The sequence below is a fragment of the Pyxicephalus adspersus genome, chromosome 1, assembly GCF_032062135.1.
Source record: "Pyxicephalus adspersus chromosome 1, UCB_Pads_2.0, whole genome shotgun sequence".
NCBI classification, from domain to species: domain Eukaryota; kingdom Metazoa; phylum Chordata; class Amphibia; order Anura; family Pyxicephalidae; genus Pyxicephalus; species Pyxicephalus adspersus.
The window spans coordinates 162,868,529-162,885,417 of NC_092858.1; the positions used below are offsets into that span (position 1 = coordinate 162,868,529).

At 40.1% G+C, this 16,889-nt stretch overlaps 1 protein-coding gene across 2 annotated transcripts in view; it reads left to right on the forward strand.

The window, feature by feature from the left end:
* Window positions 1-16,889, forward strand: part of USP16 (ubiquitin specific peptidase 16) — a 24,188-nt gene continuing 7,299 nt past the window's right edge. Inside the window, exons 1-15 of one of the 2 annotated variants that reach the window (XM_072398040.1) lie at window positions 1-208; window positions 3,582-3,652; window positions 4,623-4,807; window positions 7,065-7,168; window positions 8,139-8,242; window positions 9,795-9,982; window positions 10,056-10,151; window positions 10,562-10,695; window positions 10,960-11,047; window positions 11,619-11,700; window positions 12,499-12,590; window positions 13,131-13,187; window positions 14,815-14,976; window positions 15,200-16,016; window positions 16,103-16,197. In XM_072398040.1, the coding sequence (XP_072254141.1) occupies window positions 3,601-3,652; window positions 4,623-4,807; window positions 7,065-7,168; window positions 8,139-8,242; window positions 9,795-9,982; window positions 10,056-10,151; window positions 10,562-10,695; window positions 10,960-11,047; window positions 11,619-11,700; window positions 12,499-12,590; window positions 13,131-13,187; window positions 14,815-14,976; window positions 15,200-16,016; window positions 16,103-16,197 (2,256 nt within the window). In that variant the 5' untranslated portion in view covers window positions 1-208; window positions 3,582-3,600. The remainder of the gene's footprint in view (window positions 209-3,581; window positions 3,653-4,622; window positions 4,808-7,064; window positions 7,169-8,138; window positions 8,243-9,794; window positions 9,983-10,055; window positions 10,152-10,561; window positions 10,696-10,959; window positions 11,048-11,618; window positions 11,701-12,498; window positions 12,591-13,130; window positions 13,188-14,814; window positions 14,977-15,199; window positions 16,017-16,102; window positions 16,198-16,889) is intronic. The other variant, XM_072398047.1, reaches the window with a different exon arrangement.

The following is a 16,889-nucleotide window of genomic DNA, read 5'->3' on the forward strand; positions in this document are numbered from 1 at the left end:
CTCTTTTCTTGCACGCTGGCTTTCTTGTAGAGAGCTATAGTGCCGGTAACGTGTGGACAGGGAGGAAGGGAACAGAGAGATATTGGTGGATACACCGGGAGGAGGACCAAGAGGCACCCTAGTGAATATCTCCGTCACAGAACACACCGAGTAGGCATCATCAGCATCCATTAATTGCCATATGTTTACTTTCGACTGACCTTTGCAGGTAGGTAGCCATCTTCAGCTCACTAATACAGACACAGGTTATCTATCTATACACAATTTATTAGAATGTTATGTAAGCCAACAGGGTCAAGAGAGTTCCAATATTTGTGGTCCTTGTTCAGGCACTTTCTGTTATAGAGTGACAACCCTGCATAGCTGTCTCCCAATGTTGTCCTTTGTTGTCACCCCTTACAAACATTACATAGGCATGATCCAGTGTTGTCACCATCAGGATACATACTATAGGGAATACCATGCAGCCATTGTAAGAGGAATGGAGACAGAGAAATCAGCAACCATGGGATGTAACGAAGTGTGGGAGAAAACTGGAGCATCCAGATCCCAACACAGACCCGGGGAGACTACAGAACCATGCACCATGCTTGGGGGATCTGATCAGTCACATACAATAGGAACCCACGTGCAATAATTGTCGTTAGAAAGGATCTTTCACAATCCTTTCTAAGGACAAAAGACTGAAATATGTATGAATGAGCAATGTACATACAGCACCGCTCTGCTCAATGAAGAACATAGAAAGACGGAGCGGCACCCCTCTGTGCTCTCTCCCCTTCACTTGTATTACGATCGTTCGGTGACATTTGACATATGAAATATTTACCCAGTATTCTGACCAAAGTTTTTTTTAAGCCAGGTGGGAAGATGTAGGCGGGTGGCAGCCTCTGTATTGTGACCCAACTTATCAGTAATCAACTAAAAACAGCCGGGTGGTTACCGAACGATGCCGGGTGGTGTGCCAGGGAGAACACTGCCTTACCTTTCCCCACAGTCCAGTGGTTTTGTAAGGTCCTCATACATGGTTCGATATAGCAGTAAATGCAAATTTATTAAGAAATCACAGTGAATAGGTAAATCCCAAACATTTCAGTTCTTTGTCTGATTATTTCCGTTGCAGGAGGAACTCTTATTATTAATAATGGTCAGAGCAAGGGGTGCTTCAGAAAACAGGGAGATATTGGTAACCAGCTTGGCTCAGTGGCATTTGCAGTGCTAGGTCCCAGGTTTGAATCTCAGCTAGGACACTATCTGCATGGAGTTTGTATGTTCTCCCTGTATCTGTGTGGCTTTTCTACTATATCCCCAAAACACGGAGTTAGGTTAATTGGCTTCCCTCAAAAATATTTCCTAAACTGTATTCAATACATATGACTATGGTAGGGATATTAGATTGTGAGCTACTTTGAGGGACAGCTAGTCACATGACTTTGGACTTTGTACAGCGCTGCATAATATGTTAGCGCTAAATAAATACCATATAATAATAATCAATATCAGGAAAATATTAGAATAAACCTGGCTGAACACATATCAACTAGTGTATGGCCAGCATAATCCTTCACAAAATATAAAATCTGTGGAGGTACTCAGCATGCTTTGTCATGTGAACTCCTAGCAAAGCCAATCCCTCCATAGTCTAATGTAATGTGTATTGTTGTGTAGGAGAGGCAGGGTACTTTATGGTACTGTGTGACACCCAATAAAACAAGTTGATTGACTCTGTAGTCATTGCATGGTTGCTGCTCCTAGTCCTGTATAATCAGCTCCACAGTGGAAGCAGAACAGAACACAAAATGCATGTAAAATAAAAAGAATAGAAAAATCATTTCCCGATTCCCTTGATACTGTGCAGTAATTGTAGATCCTTACCTTCTTCTGCTCTGTAGGTAATAAAAATACTTTCTCTGTGTTTTTTTTTTTTTTATAGTACCCTTAGCAAGTATCTCACCAAGGATATATTAGCCACCGTTATGACTAAGGCTGGGTACACACATGCAATAATTGTCATTGGAAAACGAACAACCGATCAACAATTATTTTGAACTATCGTATAGTGCACAATTCTGTACATGCTGTAACAATACGATCAAATATAACCCACCAATAATGTACACACACTAGATACGATCGTTTGAACAAGGCTGGAAGTGGCATGCACAGGAGAAAGTACCGCAGAACCATCCATGATCACTGAACGACCGTACACACAAAAGTTAGAGAACGATCGTCACCCAATCAGATCTGCCGGGACAGTCATTCGTTTCCAGCGACATTCCTCGTTGTTCATTTCCAACAACAATTATTGCACGTGTGTATGAAGCCTAAGACTCCCTGACCACCCTATGTTAGATCCTTAGTGTTTTTCTTTAAAGGGCCAAGATGTTGGCAGCCATGACTCCTCCTCATTGCTTACTCGTACATAAGGCCCCATGACTTCTTTGAACCGGGTAGATGGATCCATTTATCTGCTCCATAAAAGTTCATGATTACTGGACAAGCACTGATGACTCAAAGAAAAGAAACAGCGGCCACCATGTAGGAATGTTAGGAAGAGAAGTGGAGATCACTTTGTACAGTTATCCTTTATTGTCCATCTCTGGTCAAATGCACCCCTTGCACCCACCAAAAAAAACTCCTAAGGCCCTTGTGACCTTCTGCAGCCCCTCTTTAGGAATGAAGAACAAAGATCCACTGTAGGGACAGTCTGGGGTCCGAGGCTGGTGTTCTTCCTGCAGCAAAGTAGTCTGGTGACCACTAGAGTTACCGGCCCATTATATCTTGTGGGGTGCTCTGGTGAATTATTATTATTAGACAGGATTCATATAGCGCCAACATATTACACAGCGCTGTACATCAAATAGGGGTTGTAAATGACCGACAGATACCCTGCCGAGAAGAGCTGAATGTCACTTAGCCTCTGTGCCCCAAGTAACCTAACCGCCTCACCTGTCAGGGGCCACAGCCCAAACATGCTGCTTTTCCAGCACTGTTATGCCTCCAAGACAAGAAATGAAGGGACATAAATATATATATATATTTTCTGGCTTTAAGAATCCAATACTTTAAACAAAACATAGAAAATAAAAGTTTTTCTGGAGACATACTTTTATCTGATTCAAGTTACATTACATTTTAAAGGACACCGGGCAATAGATTGTCTGCTTTTCTATGGATGAAGCGTTTGGGTGTTGTGTATTGTAATTGTTGTCTTAGGCTTTGTACGCATGATGATTGTCACCAGAGGCAAACAATCCCCTTATATCCTTTAGCCATCCAGTCCTGGCGGATCAATGAACACCCGGGCAGGGACAACTGCTTTATTCTTCTCCACTCTCCATAGAAGAGAACAATGCTGTGTGTACAGAAATCATTTATTTTACTGTCCCTGGAAAACGATCAGAATAGAGTTTGGCCATTCTATGCAAAATGTAGAAAGTATGGGATCAGATGTATTTAGATAGTTAGCTGACCAAATCCATGTTCACCCTAATGAATTTTATCACACAGTTTATAATCCTGTAAAAAAATAAAATAGTGTAAATGCAAATTAAGGTTCTTCTTTTTTGTTTTTGTAGGAAGTGTTAAAACCGTAACATGGTTAAGAAAAAAGGACGGAACCTCCCAGCACCTGAGCCCGTGGATACAGGTATGACTATGGTTGGGTGCAGTCTTGTAAATTTAAGGCCAAAGTTAAAAGGGAGTGAATCCTTTTATACTCACCTGTCCGCTTTCCATCACACTGTTGTGATCTTCAGACATCTTGATTGGCCAGGATGACATACCTCTTGTGCAGGGGAAGCCGGAATGTATCGGGTATCCTGGCATCCAACGCTGGGCTGCACATGGGCACCTAAGTGATTTTGACAGCTAAAACAAGCAATCAGTCAGATAAGAATGCTCATTGCATAACGGACATTGCTTGTTTTTTTCTGCAATAAAGCCCAGCCTGATCCTAAATTTTTAAAGTGGTCCAACTTTCAGATTAAATTAGCTAAATACCCTTACAAGCTCTGATTTCTTGCCAACCTCCCACTGCCTTTAAAAAGATAACTATTTGTCAATTAATACAGAACTATTATTAGACAGTATTTATATAGCGCTGACATTTAACGCAGCGCTGTACAAAGTTCATAGTCATGTCACTAGTTCGCCCTTAAAGGGGCTTACATTCTAATGTCTCTACCATAGTCATATGTCATTAGCACAGCCTAAGGTCAATTTTGGGGGGAAGCTAATAAACCTAACTGAATGTTTTTGGAATGTGGGAGGAAACCGGGAGGAACATGCAAACTATCTGCGAACATGCAGATAGAGTCCGGGCTGAGATTTGAACCCGGGACTTAGCGCTGACAATACTCCCCTTCTATTGGATGATATCACCTCCACCAGAAAAATGGCTGAGCCCTTGAAATCCAGGGATAAAATTTTGTGCAGAAGTGGATGAGTATAGTTCAGTTTTGGGGCCAGGGAAAATTAACATGTTCTATTAGGAAAAGTTTTGTTAAAAGTAAAAAAAAATCTGACAGTTTTATTCTGTAAGTAAGCTTCCAAGCATTGTTTCGTGCTGAACACTTCCATGTTTTCTTCCATGTGAATAATTATTTCATTTAATTTAGCTGAACCCACATGCAAGCACATCCGGAAGGCCCTGGAGGAAGGAGCCGTGAAGAGGGCTCTGGTAAATGTGGACTGGACACTCTGTCAGGATTGCCCTGCAGAGACCAAAGAGGAAACAAATAATGAGGAAGAGGAGCAGAAAGAAGCACAAGTCATCTGGTTGTGTCTTAAGTGTGGCCATCGGGTATGACTTACATCTTTTACAACAAACATACATTGAATATATCATTAGAGCTTAAACCCTCCTAATTGATGTGGTTACGCATGGAAACCCGTCATCCAAATTTGGGGTTCTTATTTGGGGCAACATAACCATGTTCTTAATCTGCATCTCCACCATATTTAAGATTGGGATGTGGACTTTGTTTTGAATGTGCAGACCATTGGGATACTATATAGTTGAAAAAAAATAAGTATGTAGGACTAGTTAGGAACCTGACAATCCACTGCCTTTTGTCAATGAAGTGATCAGGGTTGAATGGGTATTCACTAGGCCAAAATACTTTCACATGTGGCAGAGGACTTCATGGCAGTTTCCAGGAATGGAATTGCAGGAAGTGTTGAGTTTTGCAAGGGTTTTTTACTTGAGCTACAGAGAATGGGCTGGTGGGCTTCTAGCTTACATGCTCTGCATCTACTTGAGTAAGTGTAAGTACCTATACTTGGCTACTTGGTGATAGCTCATCTATAAGTCTGACACACCAGAAAAGCTTTACAGAATATATCTGCATTTGTCCCCAGGGTTATGCCAATAAGGCTTACAAATGTTTTTTTTCTTTAAATGGGAACTGCACTTTTCAAACACATTAGCTTGTTTAATATGTCTAGAGATTCAAGCTACTTATCAGATATAATCTTCTACTTCCTTTCTTTATCTGTGCTTTGAGAACTGTTTTTACAGGCCTAGGGTCACAGTTTTTACTTTCTGCAGACAAGGATTAAAAACAAGAATGGTGTCTGCATCACATACCTGTCTTAGTATTTGTGGACTTCTACTGTCTGACACACCTAAGAAGTGCTTTCACACCAACCGTTTTTTTTATTATTCAGCATCCAAATTAATACAAAGATACAACATCTCTTCAAAGTAGAAACAGAGTACCACATCACACCATGTATATTGGATTTTTACATCTGCAAAACAATGATTGGACACTGGAAGATTTTATAAATAAATATCGAGTCTTATCAAGATAATCTGAGCAACTGTTATCACATCCATCAGCCTCAGGGCCAAAAAACCTTCAAACCATCACACCAACCATTTAAATGTTTAGTCTTGTGAATTCCCACTCTGGGCCATAGTGCTGCTTGAAATTAAGGCCTGAATTTTTAAAGTTCTGTAAAAGGCTATAAAGTAAAACATGATATACACTAGAATACAATGCATGATTATCATCTCATCTCCGAATTTGTCTTTATATTGCTGTTGATAGAACACAGCATGTAGCTGTAGGAGGATGACAAGGCCTGGATCCACACACATATGAGATCATAACTGCAGGCTGCCATTATAGTGATAAAACGTGTCTGACATGTATTTTTTCCATTCCATTTCCATTAAGTCCATTTAAACAGTAGCCAGAGCATGTGTGATAGAAGAGCTTGACCTTTGCTTAAACCCGACTCTTTCCTCTACAATCTATTATGAATGCTGCAGCCAGACTCATCCATCCTTCCCACCGCTCCTCTTCTGCTGCCTCTCTTTGTAGTTCTCTTCATTGGCTTCCATTTCACCTGAGAATCAAATTCAAGCTCCTGCGCTTTGCCTTCAAATCCCTCCACAGTTCTTGTCCCACTTTCCTCTCTGACCTGATAGAAAAATACTCCCCCGGCCGCTCTCTCCGCTCATCCAATGACCTACTAATGACTTCCTCATCACACACACGGCTCCAAAATTTTTCTAGAGCTGCCCTGACTCTTTGGAATGGTCTTCCTCGTCCTATTCAGCTGGCTCCTACTTTATGCTCATTTAAAAGAGCCATTAAAACCCATCTTTTAAAACTTGCTTCTTCTGTCTCCTAAATCCTCATTACTTCCCACCATTCCACACCCCCCCTCCTATTGTGTGCTACTTCCCCCACCTCTTTGTAAGCTCTTCAAGGCAGGGTCCTTTACTCCTCCTGTATCATTGTTTGTATCCATCTGTCATTTGCAACCCATATGTAATGTACAAAGCTTTGTAATATGTTGGTGCTATATAAATACTTTCTAATAACAATAAAAGGTTCGTTTGGAACCTAAGAGTCACCAATTATGATTTTGTGTTCTAGTACACTAAAAAAAATGAATAACAGACTGCTAGAATGAAGAGAGATAAGGCTTTTAGTAGGCAAATAAAAGTTCAAACATTTATTAATAATAGATTTTAGTGGTCCTAATGTTAACATAGAACAACTATTCTAATTACTAACCAGACTTTTCATCATCTTGTTATTCAGGGATGTGGCAGATATTCAGAACACCAGCATGCACTGAACCACTACAACACACCAAGATCAGAACCGCACTGCCTAGTGCTCAACGTTGTCGAGTGGAGTGTGTGGTATGCTTTACTTCCTCTGTTTAATGACATATACACATAGGTGTAGCCTCATATTTATATAATATTGGTATGTGTTTTAGATTTGTGTTAGTATGCATGTGATAGGGATTATTATCATTTACATGATCATTTAAAAAGGGTTGGAAAATCTAATATACACACTAATATACTGTGAGCTGTGGGTGTAGTCCTCATAGCTGGGGTTCCCTGAAGAGAGAAAAGGTTGATAAAAGCTCTATTAGAGGTGCGGGTACTGGGCTTTTGTATAGAAAGGAGTCCCCAGCAGGGGAGGATTTTACTAATAATACAACAATAGGTCAAAGCTCTGGGACCTAGGATCTACGTTGGTTTTTATGGACACAAGAATGTATTTAAAAGCTAACACAGGGTATTGCAAGTACAAAGTTGTCCCTGAGTCTCGCTATTAGGCATTAGCATTTTTTTTAATTGAAGAATGCTTTTGCTAAAAGTGCTACATGTTAATCATCTTCATCATTTCGATCTTACAAGAAGTGAATGTACCAATATAAAAGGAAGATCATATCACACTTTTATATTCATACAATGTGATTTGTGCCTTATTGATCCAGAGAAAATTGATAATTAATTATAGATCCATCCATGGACAGATATAGCTGGGAACCTCCTATTTCTTACTTGGGATAATCTTACTGTGATCAGCCAGCCCCTTGGTCTTATTAGAACTGTACGATAGGAGAAAAAAATAAGGGGGAAAAAGTCTTTTTTTTTTTTTAGGCAAACATATTTCAATGACTAATTTTAAACATATTCAACAAAAGTGGCAACCATAATAGAATACAATGTCATTAAGTCTCATAGTCTATACCCCTACAGTTTTTGTGAGGTTTATTAAGATTCAAAATAATTCTCCTTATCAAAAAGTCCATGCATCACATTGCAATGAGATGTAAAATTGATGAATATTAATTTCCTGTGTTAATATTGACAGGTGCTACCTTTGCGACGATGAGGTTCAGTACAGCAGCTCAGGCCGGTTGCAGCAGTTGGTGGATTATATTCAAAAAAAGACAAATGTGAAACGTTCCAACGCAGGTTTGTACTGATCTCATTGTGTGGAAAGATCATTCTGTAGCCTTTGTTTGTGGAAGCACAAACCTATTGGTGTGATCTCCTGGAAAATATTACTAAATCGTCTGAGATATATATATCTCATATAAATATATATGATTAGCTATTGATCCTGCCCTGTGGATCTGTTATTTATCAATAAAATGATAAGCATTTTATCAAAAGTGTTTTATAGAGATTCCGTTTCTCAGCTGCTAAACAGTCAGTAAATGTCTGTTACCTAGCAGAGGGCACTGACTGCCGTGGATTATATGAAAGAACTAGAAAGCCACATTCTGGAAGAATTGGTGGTAACTTTGTCAAGAACCTCAGGGAGAGAGATCAGTACCAACCAGTGTGGGTTCACTGATGTTACAGAGAAGATCAAAATGACTATGCAAAGTAGTAGAGGTCACAGACAATTGATCCATCAGGCATGCAAAAAAGGTCACAAGAAGATGCTCCAGCACTGTGCAGAATTTGGAGTGTTTAGCTTTTCCAGAATCTTGAAAAAAGGCTTGCAATCGGGGCAGGAGCCTGTGGTCTAAGTTGAAGTTTATTCTGTGCTATATCAGTGTTCAACCCAGAAATGTGTTTTAATGGATGGAAAGAAAATTTAGGCAGGTGGTGGCTGCTGTGATGTCTCAACTCTTCAGCAATCACCTAAAAAGTGCCGAGTGGTGCGCCCAGCTAAAATGGGCTGTGGAGAACACTGTATATTTTGCCCTCCCTTGTTCCTTCTTTTCCTCCCTCAACATGTTGCTTGTAAAATGTTAAAACCTTACTGTTTCATTACCTGCCACAGGGTCCTTCTGTATGCAATTCAGGCTGAATATGAATGATGGGAGGTATTGGCAAGCTGTATATGGCTTCCTAAATCCAACAGAGCCATCCTTTTAGTATTTCTCTAATCTCAGTCTCTTCTCATCATAGTATAGTATTTCTCACTTCAAGAGCAGCCAGCCCTGATTTATTCAGGAGATGTTGTGCTAGTATCTAAATTCTTTTATTAATGGGTATCAATCTGGAAAGGGATAGGCCAGGATCAGTCCAGCTACGGTGCAAAGAACTAGATGATGCTGTATGTTTTCCCATCTCAGTTCTCCAAAGCTAGACAGGATATACTTTCATCAGTGAACCTGAGTGATACAGCAATGAAATGGATTTGTTGAAAGTCTTTTGCTATTTGTTAGCAAATGTTTTCAATCCTGAACCAGATCCATTCTAGATTTGCTAGACCACCCAAGTTCACTAATAAAAGTATATCCTCTCCAGCCTTGGAGAGCTGTAATAAATCAGGCCCAATCTGTTAAGCTGACTGTGTGTAGTGAAATCCAAGTAATCCATTTCAGTACAAAAGGGGAGCCCATACAAATGTATGTGACAGAATTTTGCTTTATGTAGGTGTGAACCCTTCAATATTTATTCCATTTGGGCCTTCTGTTTGTTTTGACTATTCCCAATGTCTGTTTTAGAGATTTTTGACACCAAATACCCCTATAAAGGTTAATATAAAACTGTTTGTTTCCTGAAATAGTTCAGTCTGACAAGGATAATCAGAATTCTGACAACAAGCAGGAGAAGGGAGAACAGAAAGTGGTAGAAGATCCTAACGTAGATGCAAAGGAAGCCAAAGCAGCCAACACACTGAACGACAACAAAGAAATCACTGTGAAAGGGCTCAGCAATCTGGGGAACACGTGCTTCTTCAATGCCGTCATGCAGGTCAGTGTCACATGACAGTAGATGTGGATATAGCAATATTAGGTATTTACTGTCTTCCACCATTTTCTTGTAGAATTTGTCTCAGACGCCAACTTTGCGGGACCTTCTAACAGAAGTCAGACATCCGGGAAAAACTGTAACTGTCCAGGTGCCTGAAGACACCAATCTAGTAAGTATACTAAGTACCTGTGGCCCTATTTTCTAAGTATGAGGTTTGCTGTATCTTCCTAACAAATGTAGATCATATTTTCTGACTCCACTTACCTGTTGTAGGTCAATGTGATGGAAATTACTGAACTGATAATATCACCAATAAAAGTAGTAGGAAATGGTTTCCCTATTCTGAATTCTGTTCAACAGGACCTCAAGCTCCAACTATTTGTGATAATGTTAAACTTTTTGATTTCCCTTCACTTTCTGTCTTGGTGATAATGGTCACCAGGACCAATAATAAAGATAAATCCCCCTATAGAGGGTACAGCAATAAAACCTGACAGTGGGTTTCTTATTTCTACACCCACTCTATACATTCTGGCTTCACATCCCTGTTCCCTATACCTCTGTATTTATTTATTTCAGACACCCCAAGAAGTGAAATTGGATCAGCAGCCTGGACCCCTGACCTCAGCAATGTGGCAGTTTCTTACTGAGATGCAGGAGACTAAGAAAGGGGTTGTAACCCCTAAAGAGCTCTTCTCTCAGGTCTGTAAAAAGTGAGTATGTACCTGGACTGTGAGACATGTGGTAAAAACAGAGAAATAAATTAATGATTATGATAATGATTATAATAAATTATTGATAGATGAAGTACTTTGACCAAGGCACTTGAGTGTGAGTCTGGCTCAAAATGTGGAAAGGAATTGCAAGCAAGAAAATCATTTTTCTGTTTTGTATCATCTAGTAGTATCATATAGTGTGACTAGGTTGTTTCTTTTGAACCAATGTATGAGTAGTGTCTGCATTCTTTTTCTTTCCAGAGCCATCCGATTTAAAGGATACCAGCAGCAAGATAGCCAGGAGCTTCTCCGTTACCTTCTGGATGGAATGAGAGGAGAGGAGATACAGGTATTTCATAGCTTCGACATTCACTGTGCCTACAGACCAGATACAGGCAACTCTGAATTGATTGATACAGTTGGGTAATAGCTTTGGATGTAGTCCTAAACTGAGGTGCTGTAAGGTACATATATCTGTTCTTGGCTTCCTTTAAAGCTGAATGTTGGTACACAAAATGTTGGTACACAAAATGTTGGTACACAAATAAGTACACACAAAAGTCATCTTACAGCTTACCGGAAAATAAATTCTGCTTTTCTCCACAGTGCTTCCTGTGTCTAACAACCCAATGTCAAAATTGTTAAATTAAAACCACTGACCTTGCACTTAAATTTCACATAGCCAGCTATTACTGCCCTTATGCAGTCATGTACTAGAACATTGTAGTCTAAACAGCACTGCTGAGGGCAAAGGTTAGATCCTTGTTGTAGAAGCCATATCAAATAAATATAATGTTTTTGGGCTGTTTAGCTTTACAGTGGTGGTATGAATGTAATGTAGGCTCAGTTCACTTTAATTGGAGTTTCATTTTGTAACCATAAATGAGCATTTTTTTAAATGTCCTGTTAAATTTTTTTAGAGAGTAAGTTCAGCTATTTCCAAGACGTTACAAGCTGCATCAGAGAAGATTGAGGACGAGGAAGTTAAAAAGATTGTTAAAGGTATGTTCATATGTTTTATTGTTGAGCACTGCGCTGCCATCAGGGTCACTGACCCTAATTTATCCATCTGGTATCCACCAGATACGTGGATGTGTTCTGTGTTTTCCTTCACCAATCCCTACATCACTCTAGGGCACAGTACAGATGGACCAGGCACATTGGCTGGTGAAAGAAATCACAGAACAAGGAACTAAAAGTAGAGGCCAGAGCAGGAAACTAGGCATGGAGGCCTTTGACTGCTTCAGCACTTTAGTTTGTTAACTTCATCATAAAAAATAAATAACTCCAGCATAGAGAGTGGAATGCTACATAAGGTCCTAGGTAGTTAAACAGACCTGGGAATGAAGAGAATCCACCAAAAGATTAACAGAGTGACTTAAGAAATGGCCAAGTTGTTTAACTCTTTAAGGATAAGTCAACTTTTACTCAACCTCCCCCTTATAGTGACCTAAACTAATCCTTAAATTTTCTCCCTGCAATTTCAAAATTACTGAGATCCAAAGTGGTTGCAAATTTTTTTCCGCTGCCGAAGCTTACTCCTTACAGCCCTATAGTCATCTATGGGCTGTTTTCCAAAGAGGTAGACAAGTCCTATAGAAGTTTCTGGGGCTTTACTGCACAGGCAGACATGGAATGTAAACAAACGCCAGACTGTGGTGCTTTGTATGTTGGTACTCTTCAAACTGTGTTAGGGAAGGGTGGGTCAGATCCAGTGTTGGGGTGGGCAGATGGGGGAAATTTGGTTAAAAAAGGAAATAATAAAATGCCTGTCATTGATTCTGTCTGCTTCTTTAATAGACTGTGAAAAAAGAAGAGCTATCCCCAACTTTGTTGACCGCCTATTCGGAGGAGAGCTGACAAGTACAATAATGTGTGAGACCTGTCACACGGTATGTTATCCTATAAAATGTGTATTTGGTGTAGATTTAAGTATAGTATCCAAAAAAAAACGTAAAAGTTTTGTAACAGGTGCATGTCAGTACCTTTATCAGCCAGAAAACCTTCCTCTGTATGTTTCTCTAAAAATAGATTTATTTTGCTATTGAGAATTAAAAGGCTTAGCCATTCCAGCTGCCAATACATTGCTCAATGAGAATGTATCAGGATGCAGTCTTTGAACTGAAGGATAGCAGTTGGTATGCCCAGGTGCCCTGAAATCTTGTCAATAGAGTAAAACATATTTAAAGGGGAACACAGTGGACATTGCTTTAACTTCCAAAAATAAAATCTGGTACATTGGTACCTTGACGGCGCAGGAGGACTTAACATTTGCACAGGAGTTAATTTCCCCAGTACCAGATTTTAGTTTCATGTTTAGGTGCTGCTCTCCTACCTTTCTAGAAGTCTGTATATTAAAAAAAACACCTTTGAATAAAAAAGTAGGAGATTAAGTTTTTCTGTAATTGTTTGTCCAATTTTCTCTTTTTAAGGTGTCTTTAGTCCATGAGCCTTTTCTGGATCTTTCACTTCCTGTCCTGGATGATTTGGTAAGAAGGCATTTTAAGCATTGCTCTCAACTTTTTATACAGCCACATTTAGTACATAATATAATATAAAAGGCATATTAAAGGGATTCAATATTGAATGTCAAGTCAATACATGTGTTGGGCTACTATTCACTATACACAGTGTCAAACTGTGCAGGGACCAACCTTGCTGAACTATTGCTTAGAACAAATCTGTACAAAAAAAAAAAAAGCCACTTAGAAATGTCATTGTGTGCAGTGAGTGTGTACAGACTTGTATTATGAACAGTTAGGCACTAATAACCTAGAAGTACAGAATAAGTATGCAGCAAGTAAACATGGCTCCTCTACAGACAGAATTTCAATCAAGTGCAAGGAAATGTACAAAAAAATGTTTATTTCCTTGCACATGAAAAAATTGCTGAAGTCAGCAGAGCCACATCTCCTTCCTGAAGCTAAGTGAAATATCCCTTTCAGGAAGATCAGTCAGAAACGAAGTTGACAAACAGAGAAACGCAACCAGATCAGTTCAGGAAATTACATTCTATAGTATGTGACATGCTTTAAGCAAGCCACAGTTTATATTTAGCTTCTATTTTGGGCCAATTTTAGGGCAGGGGTTGAAAGTCACCCATGAGCTGCATATTCCCTGGCATACTTGCGCCTCTGCAATGTCTTGCAGGCTGCGCAGCACTGCAGGATACATAAATGAGCATGTCTGGTGCCTTACAGCAATGCATTTCTTCTTTTAGTTTAATCTGAAACAATTCTTCCAAAATTATTTTTACCCAAAAACACCTCTAGTTTTTTAGCAGGAAGATTTCTGCTTCTGTTGATGATCTGATTCAGCTGATGCTGCTTCCCACCAATGTAAAATCTTTTTTCTCTTAGCATTTCTCCTACCGCAGCCCTCTCTCTATACTTCCAAATAATGCAAACAATAGTTTGAAAACATTACCTTTTTAATTAAAGTTCATCTTTTGGTTGTCTTTACAAATGTGGTGATGAAAGTTGTTTTTGTAATAATCGGGGATTGTACAGCGTGTCACTCTTTTTAAAGAGGAACTCAACTCTAGATGCTATGCCCCCCCCCCAAAAAAAAAGGCAGACTGCAAATGACTTGTCACCAGGATTGCCTGTGGGCTCCTTGCAAACGATCATTCTTTGTTACTGGCTCAACTATGCTGTGTTTTTGTATGGTGGCAGCCAAATTGTTAGAAGGGAGGTTTGATTCCTCATTTCGGAGCATTCAACAAGAAGAACAGTGAGCAGCACATTTGTAACTTCACCAAATCTCATTCCAGATCCTCAGACACTGGAAGGGACAGGCAGTCTTAGATCTCACACTGTAGAACTACAACTATGAGGCTGAAAGTTATTTTAAGTGTCCCCCATGGTAGAAAGGTTGCAAAAGACTGGCTTAGGCTAATGTAACCTTTCAGACTGTTCACTTTAAAAATCAAACTTTCACTTCCAGAGTTTAAGTCCATTTATAAAATGATAATGCAGTCATTCGGAAGGCATCATTCATACCACAGCTTGCGTCTGCTAAAAGAATAAAACACCATTCTGTCTGTTATTGATCGAGGATGTCAAACTTGTCCTATAAGTCTGTGTGACATATTGTTGTAATGTGCTTTTATTTCAGCCTGCCAAGAAAAATGCTGCAAAATCAGCAAAAGTGGTCCATGAAAAAAATGAAGAGGAAAGTGATAATGACAGTTATGTGAAAGACAGGAATGATCTTCCATCAGGGCCAAGTAAACACCTTCAAAAGAAAGCTAAAAAGCAAGCCAAAAAACAAGCCAAGGTCAGTCATTGATAGGAGTTGTCTTAAAGTAAAATTCTGTAATGGACATTGTGAAAAATCTGGATAGACTAAAGTTTGCCTGCCTAGAAATAACTTATGCTCCTCTTTTTTATTGTGTTCTGTTAATACTGACTATGCACTTTGTAGGTACAACATCCTATTCTACTCCTCTTCTATCTGCTGTATTAGTACCTTTTGATTGACGTTTGTCACCATTCCACAGAATCAGCGGCGGCAACAGAAGTTGCAGGATAAGACCCTGCTGTTGAATGATTCAAATGTGAGCCAGAATGATGACGAAGACAATATTCCTGACAATAACAACGTGATTGATAACAACTGTGAGCAGCAAGAGGAGACCTCAGCTGATGAACTGACTTCCAGTAAAACCAGTGATGTAGATGTGGACAAGAAAGAAGAAGATCCTGGTCATTTGGAAATCACAGAACCATGCCAAACAAGCATAGAAAATAATGCTGAAGCTAGCGCTAAAGAGCTTGAAAGTCAACAAAACTCTGTGGCAAAAGATCAGGAAAATGATCCGAATCAGAGAAGCTTACATAAGTCTGAACCTAGTCCACAAAATGAAGGTCCGCTCAGCAACCAAGTGAATGAGGTTCTGAAAAATGGTGATGTCATTCAGGGCAACACAGAGAATGATGAGATGCAAGAGGAAACATCTCAGAGTCCTCAGGTAGAAGATGACCTGGTGAACAGCCAGCTAACAGAAAACCTAAACCGCCTTAACTTGTGTTCAGACCAAGAACGGCTTAATCGGACCTCAGATCTTGAACCCAATGACATTGAGATTGAAATTATAGATGAAGTGCCCACCACCCAGGTCTATGAAGTGGTGAACGAAGACCCCAAAACTGCCTTTTGCACCCTGGCAGACCGAAAGGAGCTTCAACTAGACGAATGGTCAGTTCTTAGCTGTCTCTATCAGTTTACGCGCAAAGAGGACCTGGTGGGCAGCAACCAACTGCTGTGTAATACATGTACACAGAGGCAGGCCAAGACATTGAAACACAACAATAAGGGTAGGAAATATTGAGCATTACAGATATTACACATTGCTGTAGGTGTTTTGTGTTGTAAATTTTACAGATGTTCCTTTTTTTCTTAGTAGATAAGAAGTTTGTCTACAGTAATGCCAAGAAACAAATGTTGGTCTCTGCTCCACCTCCTATCCTAACCCTCCATTTAAAGAGATTTCAGCAGGTACGTTTTCTGTTCATTTTTTTAAGGAGTACAATGATTATATATGCTTTAAGAGCCGGGTGTCACTCAAAGGGGAAGAATTTTTTCCAGAGACGCAACCTGCCTATTTCACTGAGCCTACGATCCGTAACGGGGCACATGGTCCGTGGCTGTGGCTGATGCGTCCCCCCAGCGGGGTCCTTCTCTTGACCCCGCTTGGGGGCGCACCGGCCAGAGCTGCGGACTACCGGTTGGCGACTGCTGCTTTAAACTGTTTGTTAGTGGCTTCTTCTGCATTTTAACCTCCCAACCGTTAAGCCCGTACTTTTTCGTATTAAAAAAAGTTGCAGTTATCGATAACCCCGTACTTTTCTCACTCCCCACTTACCTGGTCCCGCTGTGCTCATCCAGCGTCGTGTCCGTGTTCCAGCGTCGTCCTCCAGCGTCGATCTCCCTCTCCAGCGTCAGGTGCCGTCTCCTGGTCCCGCTGATCGTCCCGCGTCGTTCTCCTTCCAGCGCCGGGTGCTCTCTGAAACAAGAGGCCGGCCGGCGGAGGAAAATAAAAGCCGGCCAGCTTGCGCGATGACGTCGGCGCGTGTGCGGGAAATTCAAATTGAAACTCATTCATTCATTTTGTATTGGATTGAATACAGGAGTTTGTATTCAATCAAATACAAAATGAATGAATGAGTTTCAATTAAAAATAAATGCAA